Source organism: Diaphorina citri, unplaced genomic scaffold (genome assembly GCF_000475195.1).
Source record: "Diaphorina citri unplaced genomic scaffold, Diaci psyllid genome assembly version 1.1 scaffold411, whole genome shotgun sequence".
NCBI lineage: Eukaryota > Metazoa > Arthropoda > Insecta > Hemiptera > Psyllidae > Diaphorina > Diaphorina citri.
The window spans coordinates 152097-175927 of record NW_007377846.1 but is presented as its reverse complement, the minus strand read 5'-3'; the positions used below and the strand labels follow the sequence as shown (position 1 = coordinate 175927).

The window sequence follows — 23831 nt, the reverse complement described above, 5'->3', positions numbered from 1 at the left end:
TGGAATAATTGGAATATATATAATTAATATTATGTATAATATTGTTGAACATAATGTTATGTATAGGTAATAAGGTAATATTGTAGAACATTTTACATGTGTTAACAAAGTCAAATTCGCCTTTTTATTACGTTGCGAAAATGTACACCATGGATAGTATCCGATTTGTGGAATCCTTTTATTTCTTCAAGGACTCTTGAAATTTTGTAAATGTAAATTAAATGCAATTTCTTTGTGTTATTATGTCACAACTTTGGTGCTCACTGCAGCATTGTAGGATTTTTCCCAATAAGTATCTGAATAATCTTATACTATCATATATATCATATACAGTTAGCGAAACGAAACATTTCATTTCATACGCGGAAAGACATCGTTTTCTCCGCCAAATCGATAGCTCCTCCGGTCTCCTCTCTTGTCTACATTGTGTTGCCGTCCCACATAACTTCCCAGTGTATTGGTTTAGACGACTTAAACTCCAGCCATTGTTTCCTAAAGTGCTGAGGCCTCCTGGAGTTTTTCTGGCGATAATATTCTTGCCACAGGGTGTTTGCTTCGTTCTGCATTCTTCGTCTTGTCTCCAGTGTCTCGCAATTTCATGTAGATATTCTAAGATTCAGTTAGCAGCTGCCTGTGTGCTTCTGTTGCTAGTTTTGCATCTTTATTACCCATCATTTGAATATAATTTGCAATTATGTTAACATTATTTATGTTTGCAGTAAAATCTCCGAACTTTGGACATTCTCAATAGAATTGCACGTACGTACATAAGTACAGCAGACTTGAAGAGTGTAGAGACGATGCCATTCCCAAGTCCAAGTGTACTACGACGCAAACCTGCAATAGAGGATTATCATCAAATTTATATCTCATTTTCCTTTTGCTATCATTTTCATAATTTCATTACTCTAATGGCTACGTACTGGCAAGGTCAATTGCCATATTCTCCTACATCGTCCATGATATGTTTTGTTAGGAGCGTAGTGTGTGACCGAAGAATTATGTTACCTTTCCAAACGTATCCGGTCTGACCTTTTTATTACGTTGCGAAAATGTACACCATGGATAGTATCCGATTTGTGGAATCCTTTTATTTCTTCAAGGACTCTTGAAATTTTGCCATTAGAGTAATGAAATTCACCAAAGATCGAATTAGGTCACAGAGACGACTTGAATAGTCGGTGACTCTGCCTTTTACCAACACCAAGGACAATTTAGGACATGCTTTCATGGATCCTTTAGACGACTTTTATCCTTCAGATGACTTTTGTGTAAAGATTCTGATGAAAAATTAAAATTTTCTGATGTTAATAGATTTTATGACAGCTTTTCATCTAATGACCTGATTTTTTCTTGAATAGTCGGTGACTCTGCCTTTTACCAACACCAAGGACAATTTAGGACATGCTTTCATGGATCCTTTAGACGACTTTTATCCTTTAGATGACTTTCGTGTAAAGATTCTGATGAAAAATTAAAATTTTCTGATGCTAATAGATTTTATGACAGCTTTTCATCTAATGACCTGATTTCCTCTCTGTTTCAGCTTACGGGAAAGTGTTTCTGGTCCGAAAGAAAGGCGGCGTCGACAACGGACGCCTGTACGCGATGAAGGTCCTGAAGAAAGCGACCATCGTCCAAAAGAAGAAAACCACAGAGCACACCAAAACCGAACGACAAGTCCTCGAGGCTGTGAGACAGTCACCCTTCTTAGTCACATTACACTATGCGTTCCAAACGGATGCCAAGTTACATTTGATATTAGGTAAGTCTCCTTTTGTTTCTTTGGTCTTTTTTGTATTTTTGTTCAACATCTATTGGTAACGACGACACAAAACCACAAATTTCGCACAAAACCACTGGAGAAAATCACAAGAAATGCGGTTCGGGGATCACTTTTCTGTACAAGCTATTACTTTTGACCGAATCAGGTGCCAGTAACAGTATTTGGACCCTTCATATCAGCTTAAAGATGTTCTTGGACTGATTATGGTTTTCGATCCTACCGATGTGGAATCTTTGTACTCCTGTGTTGACTTTTATTCCGCTTTGTGTGCCATTTTGCACTTTTATTCTCATATTATTGTATTGCGTTTTATTTTCTCGAATACATTAAGTAACTAAATAACCTACAGCACGATTAATTTCCTTCCCTAAACCTTCCTCAACCGTAGGGATCAGCGTGTTCACATGTTCACCCTTCTAATCTCTCTTTTCTGATAAAAAGATCTCTTTCATCTTTTGTTGCGTTTATTAGTGGTGCAACATTGTGCAACGTTTCCTCGATTTCAAACCCCTTCAGATCGTAATATTTAGCAATTTGAGGTTCTTCGTGACATTGTTAAGCATGTTCTCGGGTCAGGTGCCAGTAACAGTATTTGGACCCTTCATATCAGCTTAAAGATGTTCTTGGACTGATTATGGTTTTCGATCCTACCGATGTGGACCCTTTGTACTCCTGTGTTGACTTTTATTCAGCTTTGTGTGCCATATTGCACTTTTATTCTCATATTATTGTATTGCGTTTTATTTTCTCGAATACAGTAAGTAACTAAGTAACCTACAGCACGATTAATTTCCTTCCCTAAACCTTCCTCAACCGTAGGGATCAGCTTGTTCACATGTTCATGTTCAGTGTTCACCCTTCTAATCTCTCTTTTCTGATAAAAGATCTCTTTCATCTTTTGTTGCGTTCATTAGTGGTGCAACATTGTGCAACGTTTCCTCGATTTCAAAACCCTTTCAGATCGTAATATTCAGCAATTTGAGGTTCTTCGTGACATTGTTAAGCATGTTCTCGGAAAAAGAAATTGCATAATTAATTTTTCACTGGAACAAAATATGAATTAAAACGACAACAATATGCAAAGGTATTTCTTCTTTCCCTTCGTCTTGCGTCTTTCCCAAGGAGAGTTTTTCTTTTTTGTTTTTAATTCTAACAAAGTTTCGCAGTTCCTTCTCTTCATCTCTCCACCTCTCTCTGTGTTTATTGCACAGTTTAAATATTCAGTTTGGAAAACTTTTCTCTCTCTCCTCTCTCCCTTTTCTCTCTCTCTCTCTCTCTTAATTTGCAACCAGTAGTGTTTAATGATCAATATTCAGTCATGCACAAACAAATAACTTGGAGATTTTTTCATTGTTATTGGATTGGCTACCTTATACAGTAAATAATATTGTTGAAGATCTATTAAATGTAATACTTACGTCTGTAAAATTTCCAATACATGTACTTGTTTGCAACATGTTGGAAAAGTAAACATAATTATGTTTAGCTCGATTAGAGTTCAAAGTGACCACTAAGAACCACATGTAACAGACAACGGTGCTACTGACATCAGTAGACATTTACAGATTTCAACTCGGATTTTAATTTATTGGTCTACGTTCAAAAATAACTATTCGAAGTTCCAAAATGATATTCTGTAAATTAGGACTGCAATCTTTACTTCTTTATCCACCGTTGCGCTGATAACATCTTTATCTCTTTCAATGCATAACACCTGAAAGTTTTTGGGTTTCTGAATAATTTTGTCAGTAAGAGAACTTTACAGCTTGGTAATAGATGACATATTTATATTTCATACTAAAGTGGGTTCTTTTCGGCATAGAGTAGCTCTCAATGCATCATTTCTCACGGCATATAATATGTAACTTGAAAGTTAGAACCAATCAACACTGAAAGTAGATCACCTTTTATTTGCCCGAACTTCTCATTATTTTCAAAGACAGTACAATTCCACATGTCACCAAAGCTGCAACAGTGATCTGAATAGAAATGCTTGAAAGTAGTTCCGAAAGTTGCTTTTTTTGCGTCCCATACGGAATGTAGTTATCACAGTTTTTTTTTCCCCATTCAAGTTTTGTATTCAAAATAACTATCCTCATTCTAAACTAATGAAGAAAGAAGAATCTACAAAGAAAGCAAATCTTGTGGTCCGATGTCTTGAAAATAACAGCGAATTCTCGATCTAACGTTACGTTGGGTATGGGAAAATGTTTGTGAAGACAATGTTTCTGATTTCATTAATTGTTATGGTTCTGCTCAGATGATGGACGGTTTTCCAATGCAAGAATCGTGATTCTGTGATGAGAGCGATTACATCCTAGGTATGATGCATCATAACCTTTGTGTGAAGTTTGAAGAACTTGCGGAGTTTGAAGAACAGTTTATCACTGATGACAATGAATTTCCAATGCCAGGAAACGATGCAAACTATTCGAGTCCCGAAGTCCAAGTCAAGTGGTAGCGAAGTTCTTTAATGGGAATTTGGGAACAATAGTAGTGACATGCATTCATACTTAACACAATTAAAATTAATTTTAATTATAACGAACGTAGATACTAGTAATATTTTTTCTTCATTCTTATCTAGTCACTCTCCTCTACTTCTGGTTTTATGAGGCACTTTTTTCCTTCAATTGCTTGTTGAGAAGTTCTTCTTTATCAACATTATCATCATTTTCCATGAGTAGTCTTTCTGCTCGACCAATATGTACTTTATCATTATTTTTCTCTTTTCTCCGGGATAAAAATGAAAATTCAGATCTTTGGAAAACAGAATGGTGGGAGGGTCTCGAGAAAAATCCAGAAACATTTTTGCATTTTGTTTTCCATTGCCTTTTCATCATTTTTCCCAAGTTGCTTATTTCTTTCTAGGAAAATGATTTTCCTTTGTACTTTACAAGTCAAGTTCGCGTGGGTGTACGTAAATAACTCTTTGCGATTATTGAGTGGGCTTCCTTTCACAGTTTTCCCCAAGTATGTCATTAAATGAAATTTCCATCTAATTCTAAACCTTTGAAAAAAGATTGTTTTTCAAATCATTTTTCTCGATTTTTCGATAGTGTTCTTTTTCCAAACAGTTGAGAAAGTTTTGTTTGGAGCAAAGGGAAACTTTCAAAGTATTGTGAAAACGCTGGAGCAGGTGTGAGGGATTTTTTTTATTTGGGTTGCTTCAATGAGACGTAATATTTACTCCTTCTCCCGAAACAGAGCGTCCTACTTATTTTTATCGAGCTTTCTCTTTTTTCTTTTTAGACATTTCATGATCTGTAACCCGATTTACGAGTAAGTGCGTCTAATCTTTGCCTTATTAGACCACATTTCACGATTTTCAAGTGCTACAATTGAATATGCATTGTTCACTTCGTTTTCACTGTTATCAGAATGAATATTGTTATTCACTTTCTTTATTTTGTCTAAACCTCTGCGTCCTCTACCAATATGGACCTCAAATACATGTCTAGATTGTCTAGTACTCTAGTCACTGCGCGCAGACTTCACAATGGATTAGCGAACCTGGCGAATATTCCCCGTATCATGAACACTACTGCCAAACTTGTCAACACTGGCAAACTAATTTAGATTTCAGATATACGCAATATTGTTTTCACCAGTGCTAACTCCTATTCAGTTTGAGCACAGGATTCAATGTTTTCCATTAGAATCACGTTTGGCCATGATTTCTCCAGATGTATCTCCAGGTTGTTGATGCTCTCCAGCTCAGTCCTACTGTTCTAAAGTCCTCGTGTCCAAAAAGAACAGAATTTTAATTAATATTCTAATATGATGGCGGTTGTAAATGCTTCGTTGAATGACGGTTTTTACTAATTAATTAATCCGAGATTTCACTAAGGAGACTTATAATCTTCCAAAAAGGACTTAATAAATACATAACGCTAGATTTTGAATGGGTTAAAAGTGTTTGTAAACATTTCAAAAATATATTTAACCCATTTATTCGTAAATCTAGAATTATATCTCTATTCAATGACTCCTCTTTGGGTCATAAAATCTCCGAACTTTGGACATTCTCAATAGAATTGCACGTACGTACATAAGTACAGCAGACTTGAAGAGTGTAGAGACGATGCCATTCCCAAGTCCAAGTGTACTACGACGCAAACCTGCAATAGAGGATTATCATCAAATTTATATCTCATTTTCCTTTTGCTATCATTTTCATAATTTCATTACTCTAATGGCTACGTACTGGCAAGGTCAATTGCCATATTCTCCTACATCGTCCATGATATGTTTTGTTAGGAGCGTAGTGTGTGACCGAAGAATTATGTTACCTTTCCAAACGTATCCGGTCTGACCTTTTTATTACGTTGCGAAAATGTACACCATGGATAGTATCCGATTTGTGGAATCCTTTTATTTCTTCAAGGACTCTTGAAATTTTGTAAATGTAATGTAAATGCAATTTCTTTGTGTTATTATGTCACAACTTTGGTGCTCACTGCAGCATTGTAGGATTTTTCCCAATAAGTATCTGAATAATCCTAACAACCAATGTTTACCTACCATGCTGGCACCGGTCGCTATGCGCATTTATGTACATGTCATAGCTACTCATTTTCCTCACGAGGCTGAGTGGGCCCCGCAACAGCCAGTCACGGGATCAATCATTTGCATGATACAAATTTCTTGACCCCGCCGGGAATCGAACCCGGGTCTCCCGCGTGCAAGGCGAGTGCAGTGACCACTACGCCATGGGAGCTGACGACTCTTGAAATTTTGCCATTAGAGTAATGAAATTCACCAAAGATCGAATTAGGTCACAGTGACACCTCGTGTCCAAAAAGAACAGAATTTTAATTAATATTCTAATATGATGGCGGTTGTAAATGCTTCGTTGAATGACGGTTTTTACTAATCAATTAATCCGAGATTTCACTAAGGAGACTTATAATCTTCCAAAAAGGACTTAATAAATATATAACGCTAGATTTTGAATGGGTTAAAAGTGTTTGTAAACATTTCAAAAATATATTTAACCCATTTATTCGTAAATCTAGAATTATATCTCTATTCAATGACTCCTCTTTGGGTCATAAAATCTCCGAACTTTGGACATTCTCAATAGAATTGCACGTACGTACATAAGTACAGCAGACTTGAAGAGTGTAGAGACGATGCCATTTCCAAGTCCAAGTATACTACGACGTAAACCTGCAATAGAGGATTATCATCAAGTGTCAAATGAGCACAGCAAACTAATTGAAAATATACATATCACCAGTGTGGAGTCACTTGGGTGGGTAGCTAATGGTAGCACAGGTATCCTATGTAATATATTGGCTATATCTTTCCCTATATACCATGTTATATATTCAATAAGTTGTTTATTCTATGTACATTGTATACCAATATTGACTAAATCGTTCCCTATATGGCAAGTTATAGCTGTATTTAATAAGTTATATGTGCTATGTATATTTACTATATCGTTCTGTTATATACCACTTGATAGCTGTATAATATGTTATATGGCAGTCATTGCAGCTCACCTGATTCGGAGAATAGCCTCAAGCCAACCTGCATTTCTGACAAGGACGGCTAGAGAGAGATAAGGAGAGTTTTGTGTGTCCGAGAGTCTGCTTGGAATTAGTGATAGAGAGAGAAGGTCCTACATTTTAGTGATAGTTAATGGAGATACAATAGAATTGGAAGGTCCCCCGAAGTGTAGCAAGAGAATTTCTATTAGGGTGCTATGAGTTTGGGGATATTGGGGTATTTTTTAGGAGTATATTACTCGTATTTGCCAGAAGCATTCCAATTAGGGCACCATGAATTCGAAATTGGATTATATTAGGATTCTTATTAGATAGAAGTAACTTATATGTTCTTATCGAGTATTGTTCTGCGGTTCCAAGTATTTTTATTTCTTTTTACCAAAAGCATTTTTATGAGGATCAGGGCACTATGAGTTTTCAATAATATTAACTTGTTCAATCCTCTTGAAAAAAATATATGAAAATATGTAAATGAGAGGTGAGTTATGGAGTTAGTGAGGTACGTATTATGAGTAGAGTTATAGAGTGAGGCAGTATGAGTGACGTCGTATACATGAAGGTAGATGACGGATGAGGAACAAAACAAACAAACAATAAATCATGGGCGAAAAACAAAACAAACGGCCTAATAGCGACCCTTGTGACTGTACTAAAAGTGACCGTTTTGCCTGGCCTAATGAGCAATTAGAAGGAGCTTTTTTTCAGCACCTTCACTGCCATGTGTACCTAGGTATATACCTATCGCTGACGATATACCATAGCATAGGGCGAATGAGACCAAAAATTGCTCATGGCAGAGGACATAAACAGCCAAAAATAGTGTGGCAGTGATTTATCGCCGCCGTTATTTCGTAGCACTGAAAAAACATGACTGTCAGAGGAATTAGGTCATTTTAATTTACAAGTTTAATTAGTTGTCCTAGTTTCAACATCTTTTATTAATCAATGAATATTCTATATCGTACTTTTGAGTTCAGTACAAAGCTACAAAGTGATTTCTGTCGTTATTCTTTTATTCAAGGCCTTTTGCAATATTTGGACCATTTCAATAGATTCTCACTTTCTTGTCATCAATAGTTACATAAGAGGAGGTACGTACATGAATTCTAATCCTTTGAAATTCCAAAAGTTTATTCCCACAGCACAGTAGCAAACCTTTTAAATTCCAAAAATTTTTTCCCCCAGCCACAGAAAAAAAAAAAAAAAAAAAAAAAAAAATCTGAAAAATTGCAGCAATTTTTTAACAATGAGAGATGAGAAAGTGAAAAAAAAAGTAAAAACCGACAAAATAAAAGCAAATCAGCATCTTCAGCCGATTTTTTTTCAACAAAGTCAGCAATTATCTCGTCACCGAATCTGCTTCGGTCTCGAAACAGATTCGCTCCCATTTGATTACACCACGAGTAGCATTAGCATGTTAACGACACAATAAAAAACGTATATGTGGAACACTTAAACATCAATAAAGAGTTCGTTCCGTTAATTGTTTCTCACAGGGAGAACAATGGCGTCACTGGCAAAGTGGCAAAATCTTGTGAGAAACAAAGCCACGTGTCGTTTGGGGGGTATGGGGGGCCGGAACTGGGGCTCACACCCTTACATTCCCCACGTGGTCTTCCTAAAATTGGGTCCCTCTAATTCTTCATATCCTTTCTTCTCCCCCTCTTTCATCCACTTCCTTCATTCCCCTTTCCACCAATTCTATCAATTCTGGCATCGTTATCACTTCACCCTTTTTCTCATTTTCGTGTTCTTCTTTTCCTCTTGTGTTTTTATTTCATCAACAGCTTTGTTTGCTGATTGTGGTACAGTGATGGTGTTTGTGGTGAGAGGGGTTTGGAGGGGAGAAAGAACTCTGACTATGCCGACAATGTCTTCATGGCGCGGATGACTCATTTACTGCTAGTAGTGGCAGTCGCTAATTGACATTGTGGAATAATTGGAATTTAATAATATTATGTATAATATTTTTGAACATAATGTTATGTATAGGTAATATTGTAGAACATTTTACATGTGTTAACAAAGTCAAATTCACTGCCCATCCATGTTGAAATTGAAAACTTGACCACATTTTATAGGAGAGCACTTCTTCCACATTTTTATCAGAATCAACAAAATCAAAATCTACTTTTCAAAAATTTGGGGCTTCCATCCAAACGCCTACAATTTTTACATAATAGGTATGTAGAGCACATATCTATATCAGAATGTCATTTTCCAAAAATTTGGAGCGACTAGGTATGCATTTGCACACGAGTACAATTGAAAACTTGACCACATTTTATAGGAGAGCACTTCTTCCACATTTTTATCAGAATCAACAAAATCAAAATCTACTTTTCAAAAATGTGGGGCTTCCATCCAAACGCCTACAATTTTTACATAATAGGTATGTAGAGCACATATCTATATCAGAATGTCATTTTCGAAAATTTTGGAGCGACTAGGTATGCATTTGCACACGAGTACCTGTGCCCTAAATCACCAAAGTATGGAAAAGTATTTACAATTCCATATTTCGATATGATTCGTCCAAATTCAAAATTCTGCTTGTCCATTGGCTATTACACTTACTTCTAAGATACTTTTCCATACTTTGGTGATTTAGGGCACTGGAATGAATATTCGAGAAATAACATGGAATATTCGGCATAATTATTTGCTAATTGGGAAAATAAAAGAAACTGTGTTTGACTTTGTGTTCTGTTTTCCAAATTATTGCCTGAAAATCCTTTTCCACATCCACAAACCCAGTCAAGTGTTCAAATTGTATACGAGCAGAATCATCAGGCAACCAGTAGTGTTTAATGATCAATATTCAGTCATGCACAAACAAATAACTTGGAGATTTTTTCATTGTTATTGGATTGGCTACCTTAGGTACACAGTAAATAATATTGTTGAAGATCTATTAAATGTAATACTTACGTCTGTAAAATTTCCAATACATGTACTTGTTTGCAACATGTTAGGAAAAGTAAACATAATTATGCTTAGCTCGATTAGAGTCCAAAGTGACCACTAAGAACCACATGTAACAGACAACGGTGCTACTGACATCAGTAGACATTTACAGATTTCAACTCGGATTTTAATTTATTAGTCTACGTTCAAAAATAACTATTCGAAGTTCCAAAATGATATTCTGTAAATTAAGACTGCAATCTTTACTTCTTTATCCACCGTTGCGATGATAACATCTTTATCTCTTTCAGTGCATAACACCTGAAAGTTTTTGGGTTTCTGAATAATTTTGTCAGTAAGAGAACTTTTCAGCTTGGTAATAGATGACATATTTATACAAGTATTTCATACTAAAGTGGGTTCTTTTCGGCATAGAGTAGCTCTCAATGCATCATTTCTCACGGCATATAATATGTAACTTGGAAGTTAGAACCAATCAACACTGAAAGTAGATCACCTTTTATTTGCCCGAACTTCTCATTATTTTCAAAGGCAGTACAATTCCACATGTCACCAAAGCTGCAACAGTGATCTGAATAGAAATGCTTGAAAGTAGTTCCGAAAGTTGCTTTTTTTGCGTCCCGTACGGAATGTAGGTATCACAGTTTTTTTTTCCCATTCAAGTTTTGTATTCAAAATAACTATCCTCATTCTAAAGTAATGAAGAAAGAAGAATCTACAAAGAAAGCAAATCTTGTGGTCCGATTTCTTGAAAATAACTGCGAATTCTCGATCTAACGTTACGTTGGGTATGGGAAAATGTGAAAACAATGTTTCTGATTTCATTAATTTTTATGGTTCTGCTCAGATGATGGACGGTTTTCCAATGCAAGAATCGTGATTCTGTGATGAGAGCGATTACATCCTAGGTATGATGCATCATAACCTTTGTGTGAAGTTTGAAGAACTTGCGGAGTTCCGAGTACAGTTTATCACTGATGACAATGAATTTCCAATGCCAGGAAACGGTGCAAACTATTCGAGTCCCGAAGTCCAAGTCAAGTGGTAGCGAAGTTCTTTAATGGGAATTTGGGAACAATAGTAGTGACATGCATTCATACTTAACACAATTAAAATTAATTTTAATTATAACAAACGTAAATACTAGTAATATTTTTTGTTCATTCTTATCTAGTCATTCTCCTCTACTTCTGGTTTTATGAGGCACTTTTTTCCTTCAATCGCTTGTTGAGAAGCTCTTCTTTATCAACATTATCATCATTTTCCATGAGTAGTCTTTCTGCTCGACCAATATGTACTTTATCATTATTTTTTTCTTTTCTCCGGGATAAAAATGAAAATTCAGATCTTTGGAAAACAGAATGGTGGGAGGATCTCGAGAAAAATCCAGAAACACTTTTGCATTTTGTTTTCCATTGCCTTTTCATAATTTTTCCCAAGTTGCTTATTTCTTTCTAGGAAAATCATTTTCCTTTGTACTTTACAAGTCAAATAACAAAGTTTCGCAGTTCCTTCTCTTCATCTCTCCACCTCTCTCTGTGTTTATTGCACAGTTTAAATATTCAGTTTGGAAAACTTTTTTCTCTCCTCTCTCCCTTTCTCTCTCTCTCTCTCTCTCTCTCTCTTTCTTTTACTTGCTTTGCTCCTCTCTTCTTTGGCTCCTTTGTTTTTCTTTATTTTCCTTTGCTTCTTCACCCGGAAATTGAAATTATTGACAAGGAAAATAGGGACACAAATTGAGTGCAAACCAGTGTCTTTGCTCTGATCACTGTGAGAGACCCGAAACAGAGGAGGTCGCCAGCAAAAGAATCTACCGTACAAAGCGACAAAACTCACAAAAAACCTCACTATGGTGGGAAATTGGTTTTCATTTCACAAAGGACTAACTAAACTAACTTATCCAGTGACAAACTCACCCAAAAAAAACTCACTATCGTAGGAAATCGGTTTTCAAGTTTTCATTTAATTCAAAAGTTCATATTTCACCTTTCACTCGATAAATGAATGCCGCAAAATAGAACAGATTAAGGTCCCACATTCTTTAAACCTTCATAAGTTCATACATTATTTACTTGTTTAATATTTCTCCTGAGGATTCAAGTTTTCATTTAATTCAAAAGTTCATATTTCACCTTTCACTCGATAAATGAATGCCGCAAAATAGAACAGATTAAGGTCCCACATACTGACATACTTTAAACCTTCATAAGTTTATACATTATTTACTTGTTTAATATTTCTCCTGAGGACCATCTTCACACCTAGTCCCTTTTCACACATTTCCACCGTTTTCCACAGCATACAGTACTTGTGCATAAAATTGCCTCCATTGTTCTCTTCACAGCTCTTTACAACGCTATTTACATCCCTCGTTGTGAATACAGTGCAACATTCAAGGAAAGCTCCATGAAAACAAAGATATCCTCCGCTCTACTCTCTTCGTATTCTTCCGTGCTCTTCTTTTCCTCCTCTCTTCGTATTCTTCCGTGCTCTTCTTTTCCTCCTCTCTTCGTATTCTTCCGTGCTCTTCTTTTCCTCCTCTCTTCGTATTCTTCTGTGCTCTTCTCGATCCTTCCTTCCTTTCATGCATACTCTTCTTTTGCTTCTTCCCTCTTCTTCCTTTCCTTCGTTCTCTTCTTTATCGTCTTTTTATTTCTCATCTTCTCCTCCGCCACCTCTTCCAGTCTCTTCCACCACTTCTTCCGTTTCTTTCACCATCGCATCTGTCTGCTTCATCCCTATCCCACTCTTTTCCTCTGTGGACTTGTTTCTCTGACTTTGTCTGGAACAAACTTGGAAGGTTCTTTCTTTATTTTTTTCAAACTCCCCGTCTTCTTTCCTCTCTCCTGCTTATAAGTTTTAATTATGATACAAGTGTGTTGTATATCCACATGACTTTGTGTAAGACTTTGCCGTTTTCCCATACACTCGAGGGCTTGTGTGTTCTTTATGAATGTGTGATGCTTTTCATTTAGAGTTTTGCGAATATTTCCACGTATCTTTTTATGCGATACTTGATGGTAAATAACGCCTTCTTATTAAGAACGTCATTTGTGTTATTAGCTATTACCCTCATTAGGACTAACCAGAGGGTGGAAACCTAATCGATTTCGACTTAAGTTCTCCAGAATCTTTATCGTCATGGATACTCTTCTATTAACATCCATTCTATCATTCTAAACTCTAAAGAAAGCAAAGACATACATTTCATTGAGGAGGTCGGCTCACCTTGTATAAATAAATATCGACAAGACAATCACGAAGATAAGAAGAAGAACCTATACGTATAGTCAACCCAGTATGTTTTGGGATGTTCTCTAGTCGACCCAATATTTTTTTTTTTTTTTTTTATGTATAACCATTTATTTATAAACATACATAAACACAAATCATCTCAATATAAATAAGTAATACATATGGCTTACTCTTTACCCATGGAGCAATTTAAAATATTAAATGCTCTGTATCGGATAAAGAGGAGTTCAAGTTTTAGATATCTGTATACAAAATGATTAGGGGAAAAAAAAGATTAGATATTTAAGAAAAGATATAAATGGAAAAATTTTAATCGTAGGAAACATGTATGTAAATGAATATGTATTAGAATAATAGGTAGGTACCTATTATTGTGTTCTTACCTGCATAAATAGTATTTATTATTCTTTTACAGTATTTATGAAAAGAGAAAAAAGATTGAATTGATCATTAGATCAATTATTTATCAATGATGCAAACAAATTAGAGAGACAAAGAAAATAATGAAAAAGGTATAGGAACCTAGATAGTTTATAAATTTCGGTTATGTAAATATTGTTATGCAATGGTTATTTTATGCTATTCGAAGTTAGAGGAATTATCAAATGTATGATTAGAATTAATGGTTTCATAAAAACGCGTGATGTCATGGTCTTCATTTTCCAGATCGATTACAGGAATCTTCTTGATACCCAGGATGTTTTCCAGCTGATCCAAGTTCTTGATAGCATATGCTTTTGAGTTCTCATTCTTCCTGATGAGTATTTTGCAATCATGGGTCCAAACATACCTGTAATTTTTCTTTCTTGCCAATTGTTTGGTTTGATATAGGAGCTCTTGATTTCTTCTTGTCAAATGTTCGTTGATATAAAAATTCTCATGCCAGAGTTTTTTCTGTCTGTAAGCTGCTGTCCATTTGTCTCTTGTTTTAGTATTCAGTAGGCGAACAATGATGGGCTTAGGTTTCTTTTTATTCATACTATTCACCCTGTGGGCCGCTTGAACATCTTCTAATGGTTTCACGAATCCCAATTTTCTTCCTATTTCTTCTACGATTTTCAGTACATTTTCATTTCCCTTTTGTTGGATTCCATTGATTGTTATATTTATCATTCTAGATCTTTGCTCCAGATTATTTATTTCACTCTCATATGTTTCAACTCTTTTCTTCAATTCATTGTTTTCTTCAGTCTTCAATTTGATTCTGTCTTCCAGTGTATCAATCTTCGCTTTTTGTCCATGTATTATGTCCTTCAAATCTTTCAGGGTTTGTCCAAACGAGTCAATTTTATCAACAAGGTACATTATCATTTCTCGATCGGTTTTTTGATTTTCAGTTGAGTTGGACAAGTTCTTATCAGGTGAGTTCTTCTTGTTTCTAGTCATAGCGAAAAGAGACACAATAATAGGTACTAGGTATGTAAATTGAAACAAAACCCAAAGTGAGATTGAAAATTTTTCAAAGTTTAAAATTTTTCCGAAATTTGCTGTGGAGCTGTGATTTCCGTGGCGATGATTTATTCAGTTGGCATATATTTTGGGATGTTCTCTATTTTGTCAAAATAAATTGCTCTGTGTCTGCTCGGTTGACAATGACAATACTGTCCACACATTCACCACAAGGATGCATTATTGCTCCACTCAAACCGATGAAATACATCTCTGTGGTCGTTTAAAAAAAGGGCTTTTGGAAGATAAATTACGAGCTTTTGGGAAAAACAGGCTTGTCGACGAGTGAGCATATTAAATAGAGGATGAGCATTTGGGTAACAATTATTTAAATAAAAGTTCGATTTTTACGTAAAAAGTCGTGAACAATCCAAATCTGAAGTCAAAACAGCGATTACTGGAGTCACCTGGAAGGGAGCTTGCTCGGGAATGTTGATGTGATGACTTTCTACGATTTCTAGATCCCGAATTTATCTTGGGATCTAGAACTCATAGGAGTGAAATAATTATTTTCCAGTTCCTCATTTTCTCTTCTCTTTCACCTTAAAACCTCGCCTAAATAAGCGCATAAGGTCTTTTGAACGTATTTCAACCACTACCCTCATCTCATGATGCTCTCTCGCTTCACTGGAAGCCGACGTTATATTTCATGAGAATATTGATGCTATTATTTTTTACATATTTCATGATGGTGGTATATTGTGTTCCACCTATTTTCATTATAATGCACTAAGTATTAGGTCGATTTAAAGTGAAACACGCAGAAACCGTATGGATTTTTCCCAGCTCTTTCCTTCGCTCGTTCGCTTTCTTTATTGAATTAATTTCAGTTTCGATATCCATCTACATGGTTATAGGATTTTTATTCCGATTTTCAATACCTCTGGTTTTGTATTTTCTACGAGATTTATAAATAGTCTTGCATATGATTTATTTATCCTGTTATATTCTCTCCCCTCTGATTACTTTGAATGCTTGAAAATATTTTTTGTCTCTTCGTCCTTTTTCGATTAAAACAAACGACTCCAAACGAGTTAATGAAAATCGAAATCTTCTTTGAAGCTTACGGATTATACGTACCATTTGACGAATGTGATACCTTTTTTCCCTAACAATCACTACTAGATAGGTAATAGAGATAACCATCAAACCTTAATAGATCCCTTCCATAGAAAACATCAAACGGCAAGAAATAATCATCTGTAGATACATTCTTAGAAATTGAAACAAATCACGCCAACAAAGAAAGAACTTTAGGCGCAAACAGCGATGAAAAAGAAGAGAAAACAAACACATAAAACCTATCCCACTTGGTAGGAATAAGAAACATAGTCATGAAACACTAAAATCTCCTACCAAGTCTGCTCCAAACAAGTACCTATGTCAAATGAGCACAGCAAACTAATTGAAAATATACATATCACCAGTGTGGAGTCACTTGGGTGGGTAGCTAATGGTAGCACAGGTATGAAGGTATCCTATGTAATATATATTGGCTATATCTTTCCCTATATACCATGCTATATATTCAATAAGTTGTTTATTCTATGTACATTGTATACCAATATTGACTAAATCGTTCCCTATATGGCAAGTTATAGCTGTATTTAATAAGTTATATGTGCTATGTATATTTACTATATCGTTCTGTTATATACCACTTGATAGCTGTATAATATGTTATATGGCAGTCATTGTAGCTCACCTGATTCGGAGAATAGCCTCAAGCCAACCTGCATTTCTGACAAGGACGACTAGAGAGAGATAAGGAGAGTTTAGTGTGTCCGAGAGTCTGCTTGGAATTAGTGATAGAGAGAGAAGGTCCTACATTTTAGTGATAGTTGATAGAGATACAATAGAATTGGAAGGTCCCCGAAGTGTAGCAAGAGAATTTCTATTAGGGTGCTATGAGTTTGGGGATATTGGAGTATTTGTTAGGAGTATATTATTTGCCAGAAGCATTCCAATCTGTCACAAAAGATCTAACCAGGTCGCAGTGACCAAGGGCGTTTATTAAAGCCGATGGCCCTACCTGTACCAAGCATTCCAATTAGGGCACCATGAATTCGAAATTGGATTATATTAGGATTCTTATTAGAAGTAACTACATATATGTTCTTATCGAGTATTGTTCTGCTGTTCCAAGTCATTACAGGATTCTTATTTCTTTTTACCAAAAGCATTTTTATGAGGATCAGGGGGCACTATGAGTTTGAGGTACATACTTGTATTTTCAGGGTTCTTATTAGGAGTATGTTTTTACTGAGAGTATCTCCATTAAGAGTATTAGGGCACCATAAGTTTGAGGTATATTAGGGATTCTTATTAGAAGTAGACACCTAATATCTAGTATGTTTTTAGACAATTCCATTAGCATCATGGTGGCGTTTTTCAGTTTGCGCCTTGTAAAATATAAACAGAGAGGATAATGAAATTCGATTCCAATTTACTGCGGGGTTTCCCAGCGGACTTGTGTGTGAGGCGAAGTGTTGCATGTTTTTTCTTCTCTCGGTGAAAGTGTTTTGGAGGATATGGTTTGAACGTTTTGTTTTCAACAACACACCTCTCAATTTCCCTCCAGCCTACTTAGCTTAGTTGGTAGTGCGTCTGCCTTGTAAGCGCTAGGCCGCGGGTTCGATTCCCGCCCGGGGCGGATTTTATCCTGATGGGATAATGTTCGTTCTCGGAACGGCTGGCTTTTGTATCAATAAAGAGATGCTGTATTAAACTGTTAACATAATGGGACATATTGTCGTAAAAATCTAAGCTGACAGTGTAAATAAAGCCCCAGTTATACTTGAATAGTTCTCTTACCTGTGGTATAAGCACATGACCCATACTGAGCATACCCAAACCTCCCAGCTCCTTGGGCGTATAGAACACAACCGGCGGGAATCGGGAAGGCATTTTCGAGTTGAGTCCGATCTTGATTCGAGTCTGTATTTTGTTCTCGCATTTGACCAGAAGGTCGAGCAACTCCTGGGTGTTCACTACGGACTCACGGAAGTACGTCATGAGACCGATGAGCGCAGTGTTCCATTTGTTCACGATCTGGGACGAGGGAACGTGAATGGGTTAATGTGACAATAAGAAAAAAAAACAAGAAAAAAAAAAAAAAAAAAAAAAAAAAAAAAAAAAAAAAAAAACAAACAAACAAACAAACAAACAAACAAAACTTGACATTTTAAATCGATATTTTAAATTTTCTGATATATAAATATGTATATCGGTAATTACATCGATATATCTCTAAAAATATGCCGATATATCGATCGCAACATCCCTGATGAATGTCTTGGTGCGACAATCAACTGCCTTTACCTTGAAACAGAATTCATACTACTCGGTTTAGGTAACAACAGTTCCAAGCAATATCGAGACCTATAAGAGAACTAGGGAAAGACAACTACAGAAGTAACAGCCATTAAGAAAGTAATTAGGTATCAAGAACGTATTCAAACTAATAGCTGAAGTTGCTAAACACATTGAGGAACTCCCTACACCTCTGCGGAGGATTGTACAGCTATTTGAGAAAGTTGTTAATGAAATGCAAAGTTCCAATCCCCCCGGAGAGATTATCTGGGATCATGAAACTATTGTGAACTTGGAGGAGGTTATAATTCGGAACTTACCAAAACTTACCCAATGATGTTATTATGGTATTTTTCACTCGGAAATGTTCGGAACTTACCAAAACTTACCCAATGATGTTATTATGGTATTTTTCACTCGGAAATGTTCGGAACTTACCAAAACTTACCCAATGATGTTATTATGGTATTTTTCACTCGGAAATGTTCGGAACTTACCAAAACTTACCCAATGATGTTATTATGGTATTTTTCACTCGGAAATGTTCGGAACTTACCAAAACTTACCCAATGATGTTATTATGGTATTTTTCACTCGGAAATGTTCGGAACTTACCAAAACTTACCCAATGATGTTATTATGGTATTTTTCACTCGGAAATGTTCGGAACTTACCAAAACTTACCCAATGATGTTATTATGGTATTTTTCACTCGGAAATGTTCGGAACTTACCAAAACTTACCCAATGATGTTATTATGGTATTTTTCACTCGGAAATGTTCGGAACTTACCAAAACTTACCCAATGATGTTATTATGGTATTTTTCACTCGGAAATGTTCGGAACTTACCAAAACTTACCCAATGATGTTATTATGGTATTTTTCACTCGGAAATGTTCGGAACTTACCAAAACTTACCCAATGATGTTATTATGGTATTTTTCACTCGGAAATGTTCGGAACTTACCAAAACTTACCCAATGATGTTATTATGGTATTTTTCACTCGGAAATGTTCGGAACTTACCAAAACTTACCCAATGATGTTATTATGGTATTTTTCACTCGGAAATGTTCGGAACTTACCAAAACTTACCCAATGATGTTATTATGGTATTTTTCACTCGGAAATGTTCGGAACTTACCAAAACTTACCCAATGATGTTATTATGGTATTTTTCACTCGGAAATGTTCGGAACTTACCAAAACTTACCCAATGATGTTATTATGGTATTTTTCACTCGGAAATGTTCGGAACTTACCAAAACTTACCCAATGATGTTATTATGGTATTTTTCACTCGGAAATGTTCGGAACTTACCAAAACTTACCCAATGATGTTATTATGGTATTTTTCACTCGGAAATGTTCGGAACTTACCAAAACTTACCCAATGATGTTATTATGGTATTTTTCACTCGGAAATGTTCGGAACTTACCAAAACTTACCCAATGATGTTATTATGGTATTTTTCACTCGGAAATGTTCGGAACTTACCAAAACTTACCCAATGATGTTATTATGGTATTTTTCACTCGGAAATGTTCGGAACTTACCAAAACTTACCCAATGATGTTATTATGGTATTTTTCACTCGGAAATGTTCGGAACTTACCAAAACTTACCCAATGATGTTATTATGGTATTTTTCACTCGGAAATGTTCGGAACTTACCAAAACTTACCCAATGATGTTATTATGGTATTTTTCACTCGGAAATGTTCGGAACTTACCAAAACTTACCCAATGATGTTATTATGGTATTTTTCACTCGGAAATGTTCGGAACTTACCAAAACTTACCCAATGATGTTATTATGGTATTTTTCACTCGGAAATGTTCGGAACTTACCAAAACTTACCCAATGATGTTATTATGGTATTTTTCACTCGGAAATGTTCGGAACTTACCAAAACTTACCCAATGATGTTATTATGGTATTTTTTACTCGGAAATGTTCGGAACTTACCAAAACTTACCCAATGATGTTATTATGGTATTTTTTACTCGGAAATGTTCGGAACTTACCAAAACTTACCCAATGATGTTATTATGGTATTTTTTACTCGGAAATGTTCGGAACTTACCAAAACTTACCCAATGATGTTATTATGGTATTTTTTACTCGGAAATGTTCGGAACTTACCAAAACTTATCCCATGATGTTATTACGGTATTTTCACTAGGAAATGTCGGAACTTACTAAAACTTACCCAATGATGTTACTATGGCATTTTTAACTCGGGAATGACCCGAACCTACTAAAACTTACATAATGATGTTATTATGGTGTTTTCTCACTCGGAAACCACCCGAACTTACTAAAACTTACCCAAAGATATTACTATGGTGTTTTTCACTCAGAAATAATCCAAACTCACCAAACCTTACCTAATGATGTTACTATGCCTATTATCTTTGTACTTTGTTGCGCTACGCTCATACGTCATATTACCTTTTCCTCCTCTCTTCGTATTCTTCCGTGCTCTTCTTTTCCTCCTCTCTTCGTATTCTTCTGTGCTCTTCTCGATCCTTCCTTCCTTCTTCTTCTTCTTTTCATGCATACTCTTCTTTTGCTTCTTCCCTCTTCTTCCTTTCCTTCGTTCTCTTCTTTATCGTCTTTTTATTTCTCATCTTCTCCTCCGCCACCTCTTCCAGTCTCTTTCTTCCGTTTCTTTCACCATCGCATCTGTCTGCTTCATCCCTGTCCAACTCTTTTCCTCTGTGGACTTGTTTCTCTGACTTTGTCTGGAACAAACTTGGAAGGTTCTTTCTTTATTTTTTCAAACTCCCCGTCTTCTTTCCTCTCTCTCTCTGCTTATAAGTTTTAATTATGATACAAGTGTGTTGTATATATCCACATGACTTTGTGTAAGACTTTGCCGTTTTCCATACACTCGAGGGCTTGTGTGTTCTTTATGAATGTGTGATGCTTTTCATTTAGAGTTTTGCGAATATTTCCACGTATCTTTTTATGCGATACTTGATGGTAAATAACGCCTTCTCATTAAGAACGTCATTTGTGTTATTAGTTATTACCCTCATTAGGACTAACCAGAGGGTGGAAATGGAAACCTATATAATATTCGACTTAAGTTCTCCAGAATCTTTATCGTCATACTCTTCTGTATTAACATCCATTCTATCATTCTAAACTCTAAAGAAAGCAAAGACATAGATTTCATTGAGGAGATTGACTCACCTTGTAATTCGACAAGACAATCACGAAGATAAGAAGAAAAACCTATACGTATAGTCAACCCAGTATGTTTTGGGATGTTCTCTAGTCGACCCAATATATTTTGGGATGTTCTCTATTTTGTCAAAATAAATTGCTCTGTGTCTGCTCGGTTGACAATGACAATACTGTCCACACATTCACCACAAGGATGCATTATTGCTCCACTCAAACCGATGAAATACATCTCTGTGGTCGTTTAAAAAAAAAAACGGTTTTTGGAAGATAAATTACGAGCTTTCGGGAAAAACAGGCTTGTCGACGAGTGAGCATATTAAATAGAGGATGAGCATTTGGGTAACAATTATAAATAAAAGTTCGTTTTTTACGTAAAAAGTCGTGAACAATCCGAATCTGAAGTCAAAACAGCGATTACTGGAGTCACCTGGAAGGGAGCTTGCTCGGGAAAGTTGATGTGACGACTTTCTACGATTTCTAGATCCCGAATTTATCTCGGGATCTAGAACTCATAGGAGTAAAATAATTATGTTCTAGTTCCTCATTTTCTCTTCTCTTTCACCTTAAAACCTCGCCTATATAAGCGCATAAGGTCTACTGAACGTATTTCAACCACTACCCTCATCTCATGATGTTCTCGCTTCAACACTAAAAACTGACCATCGAAAATTTGACCCGATTACATTACTTTCCTTCCTATAGGATAAGGAAAGTAAAAAGGGCCAAATTGTTTTCGAAAGATTCTTCAGCCTGATTTTTGATCCAAAATAGGTTAACTAGGTTTCTGGGCATCCTCTCCAATCTGATTTAGATGGGACGACAGTACTTTATTATTCATCAGACACAGTGGGATCTCTATCGTGTCTGTACTGCTAATAAGGGCTTCTACCTTGTCTACTTCTAATTGTTTGACTACCACGTTCTCAGGTTCCTCACATGTTCGTTTCCTCTCAAATTTCGAGACCCGTTAGTTTGGTTGTCCTAAATATGCCATTCGAATCATTATCTGATTTATTGGTCGATTTGGTTCCCCTTGTCTTGTGTTGGTTGGTTCACGCTCGCCCAATTCTTCATGCTTTGCTGGCACTACTGGTCGTTTTATTTTTTTGACGGGTTGGTCTCATTGTACAAATTTACATATTTGGTTAGCATTGAGTACTCTTGTCTTGTTAGTAACCACGGGTATAACTGCATGTTTTAGATGGTTTATTACCTTTTCGAAATGAGATATGTGCGCTGGTATATGTGATAGGTTGTTGGTTGTTGTCCACGTGCTTTCATACCAATTTCCTATTTAGCCTAAACAGGTTTGTATACGCTTCAAATGATTTCTTGACCGTGTTTTCTCCATTTTGTGTGTAATTTCCATATCACCTCTGTCAATTCTGTCATGTATCCCCCCTACTAGTATGATATTTACCAAAAGAGTTTTTAGCTACCTAAACTTCATAACTCTTGTCTTTAGTCTTTGTGTGGGAAATTTTTCGACAGAGATAACCTCGCTAAGAAATCATTGAGCCAAAACATCAGGTGAACAAGTTCGTTATCTATCAGATCAGGTACATTCCACTTTTCCACTGAAGTACTTTTCAACTAGAATCTATTTGAAATATAAAAGAAACTAGCCACCTAGCCCCATTAGCTCAGAAGTATAAGGTTCTAATCGTAATCTGGGTGACCGGAGTAAGCACGCAGTGAAGACATAAAAGTTAGGTGCATCATTTCGAGGACAAATTAAAGGTGTACCTAGGTAATCTAAATTGAAAAAATATTTTGTTCACATCTTTCTACTTTTTCCCATTTAAACCTGTAGTACGTACGTAACGTACAGACCATGGGCTAAAAACCACTTTTTTGAAATCAGGGGACCCCAAAACGGATATTTCCACCCATTTCCCGATTTTGAAAATTTGGACCGATTGCAATACTTTCATTACTAGTATAGCTCCGCTATACTGTAGTAATAGAAAGTAAAAAATCTGGTGTGAACATCACACGACTTTCTATTACATTAAACTTCTCAACTGTAAGTCGGACAGTTCTAAAAGTTTCACCATTCGATTCCGCGTGAAAAATCACATGAGATTGACTATTCACTTGCTTATTTGGTAACGGTTCACAAATAAAAGAGAAATTTGTTGACACAGGGGAGTATCGAACCCGCAACTTCTCAAATGTAAGTCAGAGAGTGCTAAAAGTAGCACCATTCGATTCCCCGTGAAAAATCACATGGGATCAACTATTCACTTGCTTATTTGGTAACGGTTCACAAATAAAAGAGAAATTTGTTGACACAGGGGAGTATCGAACCCACAACTTCTCAACTGTAAGTCAGAGAGTGCTAAAACTAGCACCATTCGATTCCGCGTGAAAAATCACATAGGAT

General features: G+C 36.0%; 2 protein-coding genes across 2 annotated transcripts in view; one reads left to right on the top strand and one right to left on the bottom strand.

Moving 5' to 3' along the window:
* Positions 1-23831, top strand: part of LOC103508577 (ribosomal protein S6 kinase alpha-5-like) — a 122714-nt gene that overhangs the window by 23130 nt on the left and 75753 nt on the right. Inside the window, 1 exon segment of the mRNA XM_026823149.1 lies at positions 1547-1765. Within this exon segment, the coding sequence (XP_026678950.1) occupies positions 1547-1765 (219 nt within the window).
* LOC113467137 lies at positions 14020-15012 on the bottom strand. The gene is made up of 2 exons (XM_026823150.1): positions 14728-15012; positions 14020-14694 (listed from the first exon to the last, which is right to left on the bottom strand). The coding sequence occupies exons 1-2, from the start codon at positions 14869-14871 to the stop codon at positions 14065-14067; spliced, it is 774 nt and encodes a 257-aa protein (XP_026678951.1). The 5' UTR covers positions 14872-15012; the 3' UTR covers positions 14020-14064.